Source organism: Dermochelys coriacea, chromosome 3, assembly GCF_009764565.3.
Source record: "Dermochelys coriacea isolate rDerCor1 chromosome 3, rDerCor1.pri.v4, whole genome shotgun sequence".
NCBI classification, from domain to species: Eukaryota; Metazoa; Chordata; order Testudines; family Dermochelyidae; genus Dermochelys; species Dermochelys coriacea.
In genome coordinates this window covers 15,583,786-15,599,162 of record NC_050070.1, presented here as the reverse complement: position 1 = coordinate 15,599,162, position 15,377 = coordinate 15,583,786, and the positions used below count along the sequence as shown (strand labels likewise).

The window sequence follows — 15,377 nt, the reverse complement described above, 5'->3', positions numbered from 1 at the left end:
GCAAACAGAGACTAGGGACACCATCCTGGCTAATAGCCACTGATGGACCTATCCTCCATGGACTAATCTAGTTCTTTTTTGAACCCTGTTATAAGCTTGGCCTTCACAACATCCTCTGGCAAGGAATTCCACAGGTTTACTTCCTTTTGTTTGTTTTAAACCTGCTGCCTGTTAATTTCATTTGGTGCCCCCTACTTGTGTTATGAGAAGGAGTAAATAACACTTCCTTATTGACTTTCTCCAAACCAGTCATGATTTTATAGACCTCTATCATATCCCCCCTTAGTCGCCTCTTTTCCAAGCTGAAAAGTCCCAGTCTTATTAATCTCTCCTCATATGGCAGATGGTCCATACCCCTACTCATTGTTGGTTGCCATTTTCTGAACCTTTTCCAATTCCAATGTATTTTTTTGAGATGGGGTGACCACATCTCCATGCACTATTCAAGATGTGGGCATACCATGAATTTATATAGAGGCAATATGATAGTATTATTATTATTATTTATCCTGTCTTATTATTTATCCCTTTCTTAATGATTCCCAACATTCTGTTGGTTTTTTTGACTGCCGCTGCACATTGAGTGGATGTTTTCAGAGAACTATCCACACTGACTCCAAGATCTCTTTCTTGAATGGTAACAGCTAATTTAGACCCTATCATTGTGTATGTATAGTTGGGATCATGTTTTCCAATGTGCATTACTTTGCATTTATCAACACGAAATTTCATCTGCCATTTTGTTGCCCAGTCACCCAGTTTTGAGGGATCCTTTTGTAGCTCTTTGCAGTCTGCTTGGGACTTAACTATCTTGAGTATTTTTGTATCATCTGCAAGTTTTGCCATCTCACTGATTACCCCTTTTTCCAGATCATTTATGAATGTGTTGAATAAGACTGGGCCCAGTACAGACCCCAGGGGGACACCACTATTTACCTCTCTCCATTCTGAAAACTGACCATTTATTCCTACCTTTTGTTTCCTATCTTTTCATAGATTCATAGATTCATAGATACTAAAGTCAGAAGGGACCATTCTGATCATCTAGTCCGACCTCCTGCACAGCGCAGGCCACAGAATCTCACCCACCCACTCCTATGAAAAACCTCACCTATGTCTGAGCTATTGAAGTCCTTAAATCATGGTTTAAAGACTTCAAGGAGCAGAGAAGCCTCCCTCAAGTCAACCATGCCCCATGCTACAGGGGAAGGCGAAAAACCTCCAGGGCCTCTCCAATCTGCCCTGGAGGAAAATTCCTTCCCGACCCCAAAATGGCAATCAGCTAAACCCTGAGCATCTGGGCAAGATTCACCAGCCAGATACTACAGAAAAGTCTTTCCTGGGTAACTCAGATCCCATCCATCTAATATCCCATCTCAGGGGATTAGTCCTATTTACCCTGAATATTTAAAGATCAATTACTTACCAAAATCCCATTATCCCATCATACCATCTCCTCCATAAACTTATCAAGTAGAATCTTAAAACCAGATAGATCTTTTGCCCCCACTGCTTCCCTTGGAAGGCTATTCCAAAACTTCACTCCTCTGATGGTTAAAAACCTTCATCTAATTTCAAGTCTAAACTTCCTGGTGGCCAGTTTATACCCATTTGTTCTTGTGTCCACATTGGTGCTGAGCTTAAATAATTCCTCTCCCTCTCCTGTATTTATCCCTCTGATATATTTATAGAGAGCAATCATATCTCCCCTCAGCCTTCTTTTAGTTAGGCTAAACAAGCCAAGTTCCTTAAGTCTCCTTTCATAGGACAAGTTTTCCATTCCTCGGATCATCCTAGGAGCCCTTCTCTGTACCTGCTCCAGTTTGAATTCATCCTTTTTAAACATGGGAAACCAGAACTGCACACAGTATTCTAGGTGAGGTCTCACCAGTGCCTTGTATAACGGTACTAAAACCTCCTTATCCCTACTAGAAATGCCTCTCCTGATGCATCGCAAAACCACATTAGCTTTTTTCACAGCCATATCACATTGGCAGCTCATAGTCATCCTATGATCAACCAATACTCCAAGGTCCTTCTCCTCTTCTGTTACTTCTAATTGATGCGTCCCCAACTTATAACTAAAATTCTTGTTATTAATCCCTAAATGCATAACCTTACACTTCTCACTATTAAATTTCATCCTATTACTATTACTCCAGTTTACAAGGTCATCCAGATCCTCCTGTATAATATCCCGATCCTTCTCTGAATTGGCAATACCTCCCAGCTTTGTATCATCTGCAAACTTTATTAGCACACTCCCACTTTTTGTGCCAAGGTCAGTAATAAAAAGATTAAATAAGATTGATCCCAAAACCGATCCCTGAGGAACTCCACTGGTAACCTCCCTCCAACCTGACAGTTCGCCTTTCAGTAGTACCCGTTGCAGTCTCCCCTTTAACCAATTCCTTATCCACCTTTGATGTTCATATTGATCCCCCTCTTCTCCAATTTAACTAATAATTCCCCATGTGGCATGGTATCAAACGCCTTACTGAAATCTAGGTAAATTAGATCTACTGCATTTCCTTTATCTAAAAAATCTGTTACTTTTTAAAAAAGGAGATTAGGTTGGTTTGGCACGATCTACCTTTTGTAAAACCATGTTGTATTTTGTCCCATTTACCATTGACTTCAATGTCCTTAACTAATTTCTCCTTCAAAATTTTTTCCAGGACCTTGCATACTACAGATGTCAAACTAACTGGCCTGTAGTTACCCGGATCACTTTTTTTCCCTTTCTTAAAAATAGGAGCTATATTAGCAATTCTCCAATCATTCGGTACAACTCCTGAGTTTACAGATTCATTAAAAATTCTTGCTAATGGGCTTGCAATTTCAGGTGCCAATTCCTTTAATATTCTTGGATGAAGATTATCTGGGCCCCCCGATTTAGTCCCATTAAGCTGTTTCAGTTTTGCTTCTACCTCAGATATGGTAATATCTACCTCCATATCCTCATTCCCATTTGTCAGGCTACCATTATCCCTAAGATCCTCTTTAGCCTTATTAAAGACTGAGGCAAAGTATTTGTTTAGATATTGGGCCATGCCTAGATTATCTTTAACCTCCACTCCATCCTCAGTGTTTAGCGGCCCCACTTCTTCTTTCTTAGTTTTCTTCTTATTTATATGGCTATAGAACCTTTTACTATTGGTTTTAATTCCCTTTGCAAGGTCCAACTCTACTCGACTTTTAGCCTGTCTCACTTTATCCCTACATGTTCTGACCTCAATTAGGTAGCTTTCCTTGCTGATCCCTCCCATCTTCCACTCCCTGTATGCTTTCTGCTTCTTTTTAATCACCTCTCTAAAATGCTTGCTCATCCAGCTTGGTCTACAACTCCTTCCTATGAATTTTTTCCCCTTTCTTGGGATACAGGCTTCCGATAGCTTCTGCAGTTTTGATTTAAAGTAATCCCAAGCCTCCTCTACCTTTAGATCCATAAATTCTTCAGTCCAATCCACTTCCCTAACTAATTTCCTTAAGTTGCAGATTTATTTTGTTAATCCTTCCATTTAGTTTGAACTGAATTAGCTCATGATCACTTGAGCCAAGATTGTCCCCTACAACCGTTTCTTCTATGAGGTCCTCGCTACTCACCAAAATTAAATCTAAAATGGCATTCCCTCTAGTCGGTTCAGCAACTATTTGATGAAGGAATCCATCCGCTATCGCATCTAGGAAAATCTGAGCCCTATTATTATTACTAGCACTGGTCCTCCAGTCTATATCTGGGAAGTTAAAGTCTCCCATGATCACACAGTTTCCATTAGTATTTACTTTATTAAAGACATTAAAAAGGGCTCTATCCATATCCAAATTAGATCCCAGAGGTCTATAGCACACCCCAAGCACTATTGTAGGAGAGGCTTTACTAGTTTTCTTCCCCAATGTAATTTTTGCCCAGACGGACTCTGTCTTATCCATTGCATCACTTCTTATTTCTTTACATTCTACCTCATCATTGATATACAATGCTACTCCACCCCCTTTACCTTTGTTTCTGTCTTTCCTAAACAGCACATACCCTTCAATAACTGTCGTCCAGTCATGACTACTATTCCACCATGTTTCTGTTATCCCTATAATATCTGGTTTCACTTCCTGCACCAGTAGCTCTAGTTCCTCCATTTTGTTACCTAGGCTCCTCGCATTGGTGTATAAACATCTTAATTTTTGCTGTTTGTCCTCGCTCACATTTTGTACATTATTAGGTACAGTCATTCTACAGCCAGTATAACCTATTAGACTGAAATCCACACTGCCCTTCCTCCTTATATACATTCTCCTACCCATGGCTGTATCTTTTCTTACTTCGTCTTCATCCCTCTCAATGCTAAAATCTGGCGTGGAGATTTCCTGGACATCTCCCATCCATCTCCCCCTAATTCCTAGTTTAAAGCTTTCTTTATCAGTTGTGCCAGCCTTGATCCTGGAAGTCTATTTCCTTCCCTACTCAGATGAAGTCCATCCCAAGAGAACTATCCTCTGTCCGTGAATGCCTCCCAGTGGCCATACATCCCAAAGCCCTCCTTATAGCACCACTGCCTAAGCCATCTGTTGACAGTCATAATCTTGTCACACCTTTGTTGCCGTTCTCTAGGAACAGGAAAGATCCCGCTAAAGATCACCTGAGCCTCAATTTCCTTAAGCATCTTCCCCAGCCTAGCATAGTCTCCCTTAATACTTTCCAGCGAGAATCTAGCCGTATCATTTGTTCCCACATGAAGGATAATTAGGGGATTCTTTCCTGCTCCCTTTAGGATCCTTTTCAACCTCAGGTCTACATCCCGTATCTTAGCACCTGGAAGACAGCACACCCTTCTATTCTCAGGATCAGCTCTGATTACAGGCCTGTCTATTCTTCTCAATAAAGAGTCCCCGATCACATAGACCTGCCTTTTCCTGGTGACAGTGCTATTCTCCAGTCTCTCCCCTGTTCCCTCTGGCTGCAAGTTCTTTCCATTCCTATTTTCCCTTATAATCCTCTTCAACCCATCCTGTATCCTCCTGGGGCTCATATTTGGTGTAGTCTCCCTTGACTCTTCCGATTTTCCTATAGGACTAGCCTCTCTTCTCTTCTTCCTTACCCTTCCACCTTCAACAAGTACCTGCTGAGCCCCTTCTTCATTTTCCAACTCTGCAAACCTATTCCTAAGCTCTATTTCTCCTTCACTAGACTGTCTTTTCCTCTGCCTGGTTCTTTTAGTCATATGCTTCCACTGACCACTTTCCTCACCCAGTCTCCCCTCAAAATTCCCCAGCCCTGCTTCCATCCGTGAGTCTGAGCTTTTCCCTTCAGATACCTCATATCTTTGCTCCATCATCTGCTCAAACTCCTTCCTAAACTCAACGAGACTTTCCACCTGCATCTCCAAACCTCGGATCTTTTCCTCCATCAGCTCTATCAGACGGCATTTCATGCAGAAAAAACTCTTACCGGTTCCCCCCTCCAGGATCATGTACATACCACAGCTTCCACATCCAGTCATCCTTAATGTGTCTTCCACTACAGGAGTCACTCCCACAGCTGCCTCTGTATCTGTCACCGCCTTCCCACCTAAATCCTGTTAATCTGGGAAACACAAGCCACACCAAAAAGACCACCCTCCCCAGCAAAAGCAAACCCCAAACAAGCACCACAATACAAACTCCTCTGTTTGCTAGCTCCTGTGCCGCTGCAGCTGTCTGTCTTTTAACCAGTTCCAAATCCATGAGAGGATCTTCCCTCTTATCTCATGACTCCTTACTTTGCTTATTAGCCTTTGGTGAGGGACCTTGTCGAAGGCTTTCTGAAAATCTAAATACACTATATCCACTGGATCCACTTGTCCACATGCTTGTTGATCTCCTCAAAGAATTGCACTTGGACCCAGGGATTTATGCACTTGTGAATTACTCAGACATACAGAGTGAAATCCTGGCCCACTGAAGTCAATGAGACTTTTGCCTTTGACTTCTGTGGGGTCAGGATTTCGACCATGAGTTTTGCCTGCACAATAGATGCATACTCAGATTCTGTCGATGTGATTTAGATAGGCAGTTTTGGTAAATTTGCCCCATTATGTCTAACCCTCCTCTCTTGACATCCAAAATATAGTTACAGGGTGACCCTTAAAAATATTAGTTTCCCCTAAGATAAATAGATGAGTTTAATATTTGCAGTATCTCTTTGTACTTTCCACTGCTTACTGTAAGAAACACCTTGAATCTGCCAATACTGAGATTATCTGACTCCCAATACTTCTCTCAGGCCTGAATCTGAACCGTTACTCACAGTGACTTGTCCTCACTCACCCAAACAGTTCTATCGGACTCAGTGAGACTACTCATGGGAGTATGTGCTGCTCAGCATGAGTAAGGATTGTAGAACTGGGCCAATGGGTGTCTTAGGTAATTGGCAAGTGTTAAGAGCCACCTCCATATGTGCACTTTGGCCCAATCCTGATGTCCTCACGAGACCACTGTGAGTTTTGCCCAAGTAAAGGCTGAGTGTGGACTTCAGGATGGGTGAGTTTAAAATGTCTCACTGTCAAAACTTGTGCCTACACCTAGGGTTTGCATAGGTAGGACAAGTCCTGTATCTACAGGCTTTACTTGTGATTGACAACAGCAGTGACAGCTCTGGGATTGTTTATTTCAATACAGGAATCATCAGTTCCACTCCAAACTGTACTGAGTACACTCTCCAAGCCAATCAGTCTCAGTGCCCAAACAAGTCTGACCCTGAGATAATGTACACGTGTGAGCTGAGCACAGGGCATGGCGCCCTCAGAAGTAAAGCCATCAAAGTGACGTATTTACGAGTAGGTAAGGAGCCTTTGCAGAATACTGGTAGAATCTGATTGCACATAGCTGAGTGTAAGTGCCTTGGGCAGCGACTGCGTCTCTGTTCTCTCCATATGGCACCCTGCCTACCTATTGGGCCACATGCAAATGACAAATAACAATAATGTGTCATTTATCTTATATTTTTCAGCAAATGTAGAAATATCTTCAAGCACAAAAGCTCAAGTTTCTCAGGGACACAATTTTTCTCTAACATGCACCAGCGATGTAAGCAATTGCAATAATGTCACCTGGCAAATCGAGTCTCAAATTATAGACTCTGGGCTATACCTCTGTAACTTGGAATCCCCAAGCAATGTGAGGTCTGTGCTCACAGTGAAGGCTGCCACTCAGGCCTGGAATGGTAAGCGAAGGCGTCACATCACTGTGTTTCGGTCAGAATGACAAGATAGGTGACATTACCAATCATTTGAAAATTAGAACTCCACCTAAGTCCCCATCCTGCAAGACACTTAAACACATGCACAGCTTTCATCACACAAGTGGTCCCATTGAAATCAACAGAACAGGGGCTAGAACTAAGGTGGATGCCTTAACCAGCAGGCTATATCATCAATCTCATGGTCTCTCTCCGGTGCAATTAATATTTAAGTATTTCATACAAAGTGGAACAGTTTCAACAAGAGAGATGGAGAGAACCAACCCCAGAGGTTAGGATGCTCAACTGAGAGGTAGGAGACCTGGTCCAAGTTCCTCCTCCAAAGCAGGCAGAGTGGGGATTAGAATCTGTCTTTCACATCCTTTGTGAGTACTCCAGCTATTGCATATAAAGGGAGCACCACCAGCTCCTTCTCCAGCTGTGTTTTGGGCAGTGCACAATCCAGTAGGCATCTTCTAACCTGGCTGTTGTACTTGAGTGCTTGCAGGGATGCTCCTGATCTGGGTCGTTGTTTTACCTTTCCTGCTCGGTGTCTTTAGCAATCCTTTTTGATCTATCTCCATAGCAAGTAAGCCTCCATAAACAACCACACAGAGACATATACCATATTCATAAAAATGTAATACAGGCATTTTACTATTCATCACATCACTGTCTGCATTCCATGGCTTTCAACTGAGGCCTGGTTTTGTTTCATTGCTTTCAGGCACCTATACTTGCACGTTCTATCAGAAGCTTTTGCCAAGTTCTGCTAGTACAACTGTTGAGATTGTTCCTCTGCCTCTGAAGCAGAATATTGTACTGGATCCCATTCAAGGATTTATCCAATGCAATGTACCTCAGGTCCTAAAGTGCTGCATAGACGGAACGGAAAACTATGATGTTATGTTCACAGTTCGACAAAGGGAATTTAAGGGTGGTAAGGAAGTTGATACTTTACTCTGAAAATAGTATTGAATGTGTGGATAATTATGGACATCCCCCCACAAGATTCATTTCTTCTATGATACCCACAATTAGTGAGCAAATAATTATAAATATTTTTTAAAAATGTGCAGTCTCATTACTGTAATCTGGGCTCTTCTTATCCTTGTGCTTTGTTGCCCTTAATCATTACATCATGTCTAATTTGGGATTGTCACCATTTTGAACCCAACATCTCTCTGTTCATGCCATAGTGCAGGTAGCACACTCTCATAATTTAGTCTTAAAAGGTCTGACCCTGATTCTATTGGAGTTAATTGAAGTTTTGCCATTTACTTCCATGAGTGTAGGATCAGATCAAAAATGTGGTTATGTTAAAGTCCTACAGCAGAAATCGGCAACCTTTGGCACGCAGCCCATCAGGGTAATCCGCTGGCGGGCCTCGAGACATTTTGTTTACACAGACTGTCCACAGGCCCTGCCCCCCACCGCAGCTCCCAGTGGCCACAGTTCACTGTTCCTGGCCAATGGGATCTGCGGGAATCGGTAGGTCACAGGGACGTGCTGACCCCTGTCCTACAGATACTCACTGCGATTCTGTCTTTACTCTCTACCAGTGACTTTCATATCAGCTTTCATCAGTTTGCCAACATTTTCTAGCCATTTATTTTATTTTATATTCAAAATTTAGGATCATAATTTTCATGTGGGTCCATGTAACTGGATGCATAGCTATGATTCAGGTTGATATGATAGCCACCCCAAGCATTTAAAATGCGTAAACTCCAGGGAAAGAGACATCATTAAGGGTGGCTCAAGTGTGTAGGGCTATTAGCCATGAAACTAAGCAAAAGCATATTTAAGATGAGTAAGAGGAAACATTTCCTGTTAGTAATGTCTACTAGACGATGGAATAGCCTCTCAAAGCTAGTGGTGAAAACTCCACAAACCAAACCAAATGGGACAAAACTTTCAAGAATACAATGTAAGAAACTATCCCATATTCACCAAGCATATGGACAAAAGGACTTTTCCAGTGTAAATGTCTGTGGTTCTAGGTCTTTGAATTTAGTGCAGTTATACATTCTACCGATTATTTAGCACATTGTGTACAGTCGAAGTTCCTGAGTGGCTCAAAAATTAACAAATATCATGAGATTAGAAAAGAGAGAGGAATAACCATCTAATTATGCAGATATAGAACATTCTGTTTGCATCAGTCAGCAATTGCCATGAATTTGTACTCTGCTTATAGCTAAAATAAGCAAGAACAGAAATGTAATAAAGTCAAAGATTTCATTAATTTGACTAAAAATATTCTCAGAAATTACATACACCCTCAGCAATTCAGCTAATCAGTTATTGGAGACTGACATTTAGATTAATTTAACATCGCTGTGGATAGGCTCTGAGAGGAATTGCATCTAACCTTCCTTGGTTAGAAGACTACTAAAGGATACAATGTGCTAGCCTGAGGTTTCTGGGAGGGCGTGTAAAGCAGGAGGAGACTGGGGGTGGGGGATCATTAGGCTTGTGAGTAGGATGCAGAGAACAACACAGGAGAGGTTACTGTTGAAGACCCTTAGGATGACTGAAAGATAAACTGAGGACAGTGCGGAACCTGAGAGTCACCAGATGAAGAGTTAAAAATCCTAACCTAAACTGAAAGGCTTCAGCAGAAGCAGGGAGAGCAGAAATGAAAGAGTTGCACTAAAATGGCTACCCCTGCCACTGTTGCTGCATCATAAAGGACTTTGGGGGAAAGTTGCTCTCATAGTGGAAGCCCAGAAGGATGCTTAAACTATATGTCTCAGTCTGTAGACAGAAGAGTCAGCATAAGAAAGTAGCAAGGAATGAGCATAGCAGCAGAAGATCATGAGCTCGAACAGTAGGAGACTATCCCTAGAAGGACTGAGAAAGCTGTTCTTTAAGAGGCTGAGAAAGGAGGTTTTCACAAGCACTTCCTGTTGTACTCTAGATACAGAACCAAACTATTGCATTCACGGGAAGAGGGTGAACCTGCCCCCCCTTCAGGGAGGCTAGTCCCCAGGCCTTGCCCTTTCTGCCCGAAGCTCCACCTGCCAGAGCCCTGACCACACGTGCCACTACCCCCACATGGCACCGGAGGAGCCCCAGCTGGCCCAACCCCCGGGCTGGCCCAAGCCACCTCTGGCCACCACAGCCCTTGGCCACCAGCCTGATCCCTGAGCTCCAGGCTACCAGCTGGAACTGAACCCCCGCCAGCTTCAGGGGAGAGGGGGGAGTGAAAGCAGGGTCTCGGGTTGGAGCACGGGTGGAGCAACGGCCTGGGTTAGGGGAGGCTTAGCCTCCACTGGCCTTCAATACCTGCTGCCCATGATTACATTAACACACCTAAAATCTTTCTTTGTAGTGAGAAAAACACAAGGAAACCAAGTGTGCTACACATACAATTACACAGAAAGCTGCAACTTGAAGTCAGATGTCATGGCATATTGTACCTTTGTTAACCACATTCAAGATAAGGTCAAAAGTTCACCTATGAAACTAAGTATTATATCAGGTAAGAAGAAATCTTGGTAATTATATACAGCAATTGAATGTATAATCCTGATGTATTTGCCAAATCAAAGGACATGTATTGTACCAATGAGGTTGCTTATATGCAGCAGCATGTGCTGTGGTTAAATCTGGTTGGTAATTTTCTATCTAAATGGTTTTTGACAGAAAATATTGCTGTCATAAAAAAATGTCAATTTTGCTGAAATTTTGAAAACCAAAACAAGGTGTTTTGTTTTGGCTCAGTTTGACATTGATCTCTGCAGTCATCTGAGCTGCCTTGGTGCCTCATAGGAATTATAGCTCTGGTGCTTCATGCCCCCAATATTCCCCACAGGCTGGACTCTCTAGCTAGACTACATCACCCATGATGCATCATGATCATGCGACTCCCATAATGCACCACAGCAGCTCACCCAGAAGGACACATGTAGGAAATGTAATCTGGCCTAGGAGCCCAGCCCATACAGGAGAATGGTGACTTTAGATATCAAAATTACAACTCGCAGCAGGTCAGGCAGACACAGATTAATGTTAACCTGAAATTAAATTTTCAACATTTCCAAATCGAGTTTTTATGCAATTTTTTGTTCAACAGAAAGTTTTGGTTTTTGAATTTTTATTCTCATTTGACAGGTTTCAGAGTAGCAGCCGTGTTAGTCTGTATTCGCAAAAAGAAAAGGAGTACTTGTGGCACCTTAGAGACTAACAAATTTATTAGAGCATAAGCTTTCGTGAGCATCTGATGAAGTGAGCTGTAGCTCACGAAAGCTTATGCTCAAATAAATTTGTTAGTCTCTAAGGTGCCACAAGTACTCCTTTTCTTTATTCTCATTTGGAATGTAAACAAATGTTGATATATGGACTTTCCCCTGGGATGGAAATTCCATTGTTTGATCAGCTGTAGCTGCACTGCCTACCACTAAACCTGTGCATTACAGTAGAAATTTCAGTCCCCTCATCTTCTGTTAATATAGCACGTACTTAAACAGCTTTCGAGGAAGACTGTGAACACTGACTCACACTGGTGAATAGTTACTAACCCAAGTGATCCTATCAAAGTCAATGAAACTATCTGTGAGAGTAACTGCTTCCCAGTGCAAGTAAGGGGTTCACAATCAAGCCCTTATTACTATTTATGGTTTGTATTCCAGTAGCATTTAGACACCCTCATCAGCTAGATGTTGTACAAACACATATTCAGAGATGTTCTCCCCAGACAAATTTTAAAAATTGGGGCTTGGATGATTATTCAAACCTTCTAAACTTTCAGGAGTCTGCAAAATTGGGCTGGAAATTAAAAAGATGTGTTTTTCATAAGATTTTTGGTACTTCCTACTTTCATTTGAGCTAGAAATACTTCATCACCAGTAAAGTTTGCAGTTGACACAAAAATTGGGGAGTGGTAAATAATGAAGAGGACAGGTCACTGATATAGACTCGTAATCTGGATCTCTTGGTAAACTGGGCATAAGCAAACTGTGCATTTTAACATGGCTAAATGTCGTCTTGCAATAAAGAATGTAGGCCATGTTTGCATGATGGCAAGTAATGAAAAAGATGTGTGAGTCACAGTGAATAATCAGCTGAACATGAGCCCCCAGTGAAACGCTGTAGCCAAAAGGGTTAATGCAATCCTTGAATGCATAAACAGGGGACTCACGAGTAGGAGTAGAGAGGTTATTTTACCTCAGCATTTGGCACTGGTGCAACAGCTACTGGAATACTGAGTCCGGTTCTGGTGTCCACTATTCAGGAAGGATGTTGATAAATTGGAGATGGTTCAGAGAAGAGCCATGAGAATGATTGAGGGATTGTAACACATGCCTTATAGTTCTGGACAGATTCCAGAAGCTCAATCTATTTAGTTTAACAAAGAGAAGGCTAAGGGGTGACTTGATTACAGTCTTTCAGAACCTACATGGGGAACAAATATAATCTAGCAGAGAAAAATATAATATGACCCAATGGCTGGAAGGTGCAGCTAGACAAATTCAGACTGGAAATAAGGTGTAAATTTTTAACCGTGAGAATAATTAACCAAGCAAGGGTCCTGGTGGATCCTCCATCACTTACAATTTTTAGATCAAAATCAGGTGTTTTTCTAAAAGATATACTCCAGGAATTATTTTGAGAAAGTTCTGTGGCCGGTGTTCTACAGGAGGCCAGACTAAATGATCACGATTGTCACTTCTGGCCTTGAAATCTATGAGAACTGTTGAATTTTAGCTCTTCCATTTCTGCTCCCACCTGGAACCAACAAGTGCTGAGGTACATGAAAATGAAAATAAAATAAATTAATAACATGAGTGGATGGGGTCCTAAACCAAACCTTGCTGAACCTCAGAAAAACTTCTGTTCAGGCTTCAGAAGAAGAGTTGGAGAGATTCACCCATCCTTGTGATTTATTCTTATCAACTACAACAGCAAATCTTTGTGTGCTTTTGCAGGCAAACAGCTTCCCGAAACTTATATCTAAGGGTGGGTTATAATTAAGGATCAACCCAAACCAAAATGCTGTATCCAAACACCTCTTAACTTGGGATAGGTCAGCTGTGGATACAAACATTTCAAACCTGAGCCCATGTCTGCTAATAAATTTGTCCATGCTTTCACAGTGCTTTGAAAATTGTGTGATTGTTTTAGGAAGAAGGATGCTCTTGTGGTTAAGGTCCTAGGTCTAGGTTGAAGATCTGGGCTCTATTCTCATTTTTGCCACAGGATTCTTGTAAATTACCATGGGTAAGTTACTCAGTGCTGATTTTTTCATCTTGGAGATAAGACAAATTTTCTGTCTCTCAAGCGTTGCAAGGTTTCATTCATTAATGCTTGTGAGGCATGCAGATACAATACTATAGTGAGGAATGCCAGGGAATTATGTATGTATATCTATATATATATAAATATCTATATCCAGAAGGAAAATTATCTGTAATAAGGAAAATACAGAGAAATTAGAGAATTCTATTCCCTGTCATCCATTTATTTCTTTTTCTTAATACAGAAAATAAAGTTACATGCTCTAACAGCATTGGTATGGGACAGCAAGGAGCACAGATAATAAAACCGTGCCCAGACTCTAAAGATGTGAATGGCACGAGCAGCCCCGTCAGAGGGACTATAATCTATGTGTGTAACAACACCAGCTGGGAAGTTGCTAGAAAGAGCTGCATATCTGACCAAATAAGCACACTGCTCAGTTGTGCTGAGGTAACAACTTCGTGTTCCTTTCATGTTTTTTCAGAAGTTTTAAATAAAGAGTAGAAGGGACTTTCAATTTGTTTCTATTGCTCAAAATACTTTAACCATTTAAAAAGACATTCAATACTGGAAAAATGCAACTGCTCAATTAAAAGGGCTTTTAAAGCTAGGTAATAAACTCCCTGTTCCATGGGCTACGGGGAGTTATGAGTGCGGCAGAGTAATTGCAGTGCTTATCAAGCCAACCGAAGGAACAAGGTTGTGATGCGCTGAAAATTCTAGTACAGTCTAAAACAAAGAAAATCTCGCTCCCCCACTCTTCACACACCCTTAGCCTGCCGGGTCTACTGTTCTCTGTCAACCTCTCGAAACACACACACAAATAAATTATAGAGGCTGAGCGCAGTTACTGTAGATACACTTTTTGTGCTTGTTTCCATAGTAAATATAAGGGGGTAGTGCAAATATTTGACGCTGAATAAGGGGTTACCAACCAGAAAGCATTGGCTTAGTCTGCACGATACTTACCTACTGTGCAGATATTACTGTCCAGGTCTCTCACTAGCATTCCTCACTCAGAACAGCACTTAAGTATGTGCTTAAAAGTATGCATGTGTTTAAGTCCCATTGAAGTCAGTGAGACTTAAGCACATCCTTAGAGATAAGCATGTGTTTAAGTGCTGTCCTGAATCAAGGCTTTATTCCATACTCATCATCACAATGTGTGTGCTATATCACACATAACCAACCGTGGGACCATAAGCATAGGCTTCTACCACTTGCCTTAAAGGTGAATAAACCTTAGCTGTTAGAAGTAGTAGGAATTTTATCTGCTGTAGGAGAGTGTATATAGTACACATACCATGACTAGCTCTGAATGGAGCATTCATGGCACTCCACAGCCAGAGGGAGGGTCACCACAACACAGAGCCTTCAGAGGAAGTAAGGAGGAAAATTATGACAAAATCAAGCCTCTCTCCAGAGCTGTCCAACTCTAGCACAATACTTGCTTCTTGCCTCTGGTTCTACTGTAATGCTGCCAGTGATCATTGCTGGCTTGCAACTCCCATGAGCATATTCCTGCCCTCTGTTCATATTTCAATGGCTGGATGGTGACCATGACTCTGTCCACCACAGCCTTTACACTGCTCAGTAACAGTGGCCCTCTATTTGCAGACACACCCCACACATATGGCATCTCTTCACAGGTAGCTCCAGAGCATAAGCCATCCCTTGCTGTCAGCTAGTCCCTGGCTTGGAATAATTCCCACAGCATGGTGTCTGGCTGAGCGGTTGGTAGGACCACTCCCATTTTTGCTTTTGTCATAACTCCCTTTCTAATCTGCGCTGTCCATTGGATACAACAACAGTCCTGCTGCTGCATCCTTTGTCTTCCCTTCTAGAAATCACCTGCAGTCACCCTGTTCCTCTGTCCAACTAGACCGGTGCAGGAGTTATATGTCTTTCCCTATGGACTCAC

The 15,377-nt window shown here is 41.9% G+C and overlaps 1 protein-coding gene across 4 annotated transcripts in view; it reads left to right on the top strand.

Annotated features, from left to right (window-relative positions):
* The window catches only part of ADGRF5 (adhesion G protein-coupled receptor F5), a 76,966-nt gene that overhangs the window by 47,914 nt on the left and 13,675 nt on the right, over positions 1 to 15,377 (top strand). For all 4 annotated transcript variants that reach the window (XM_038395922.2, XM_043510151.1, XM_038395921.2 and 1 more), the window contains 5 exons: positions 6,655 to 6,816; positions 6,986 to 7,198; positions 7,941 to 8,153; positions 10,551 to 10,700; positions 13,701 to 13,906. In XM_038395922.2, coding sequence (XP_038251850.1) covers positions 6,655 to 6,816; positions 6,986 to 7,198; positions 7,941 to 8,153; positions 10,551 to 10,700; positions 13,701 to 13,906 — 944 coding nt within the window. The remainder of the gene's footprint in view (positions 1 to 6,654; positions 6,817 to 6,985; positions 7,199 to 7,940; positions 8,154 to 10,550; positions 10,701 to 13,700; positions 13,907 to 15,377) is intronic.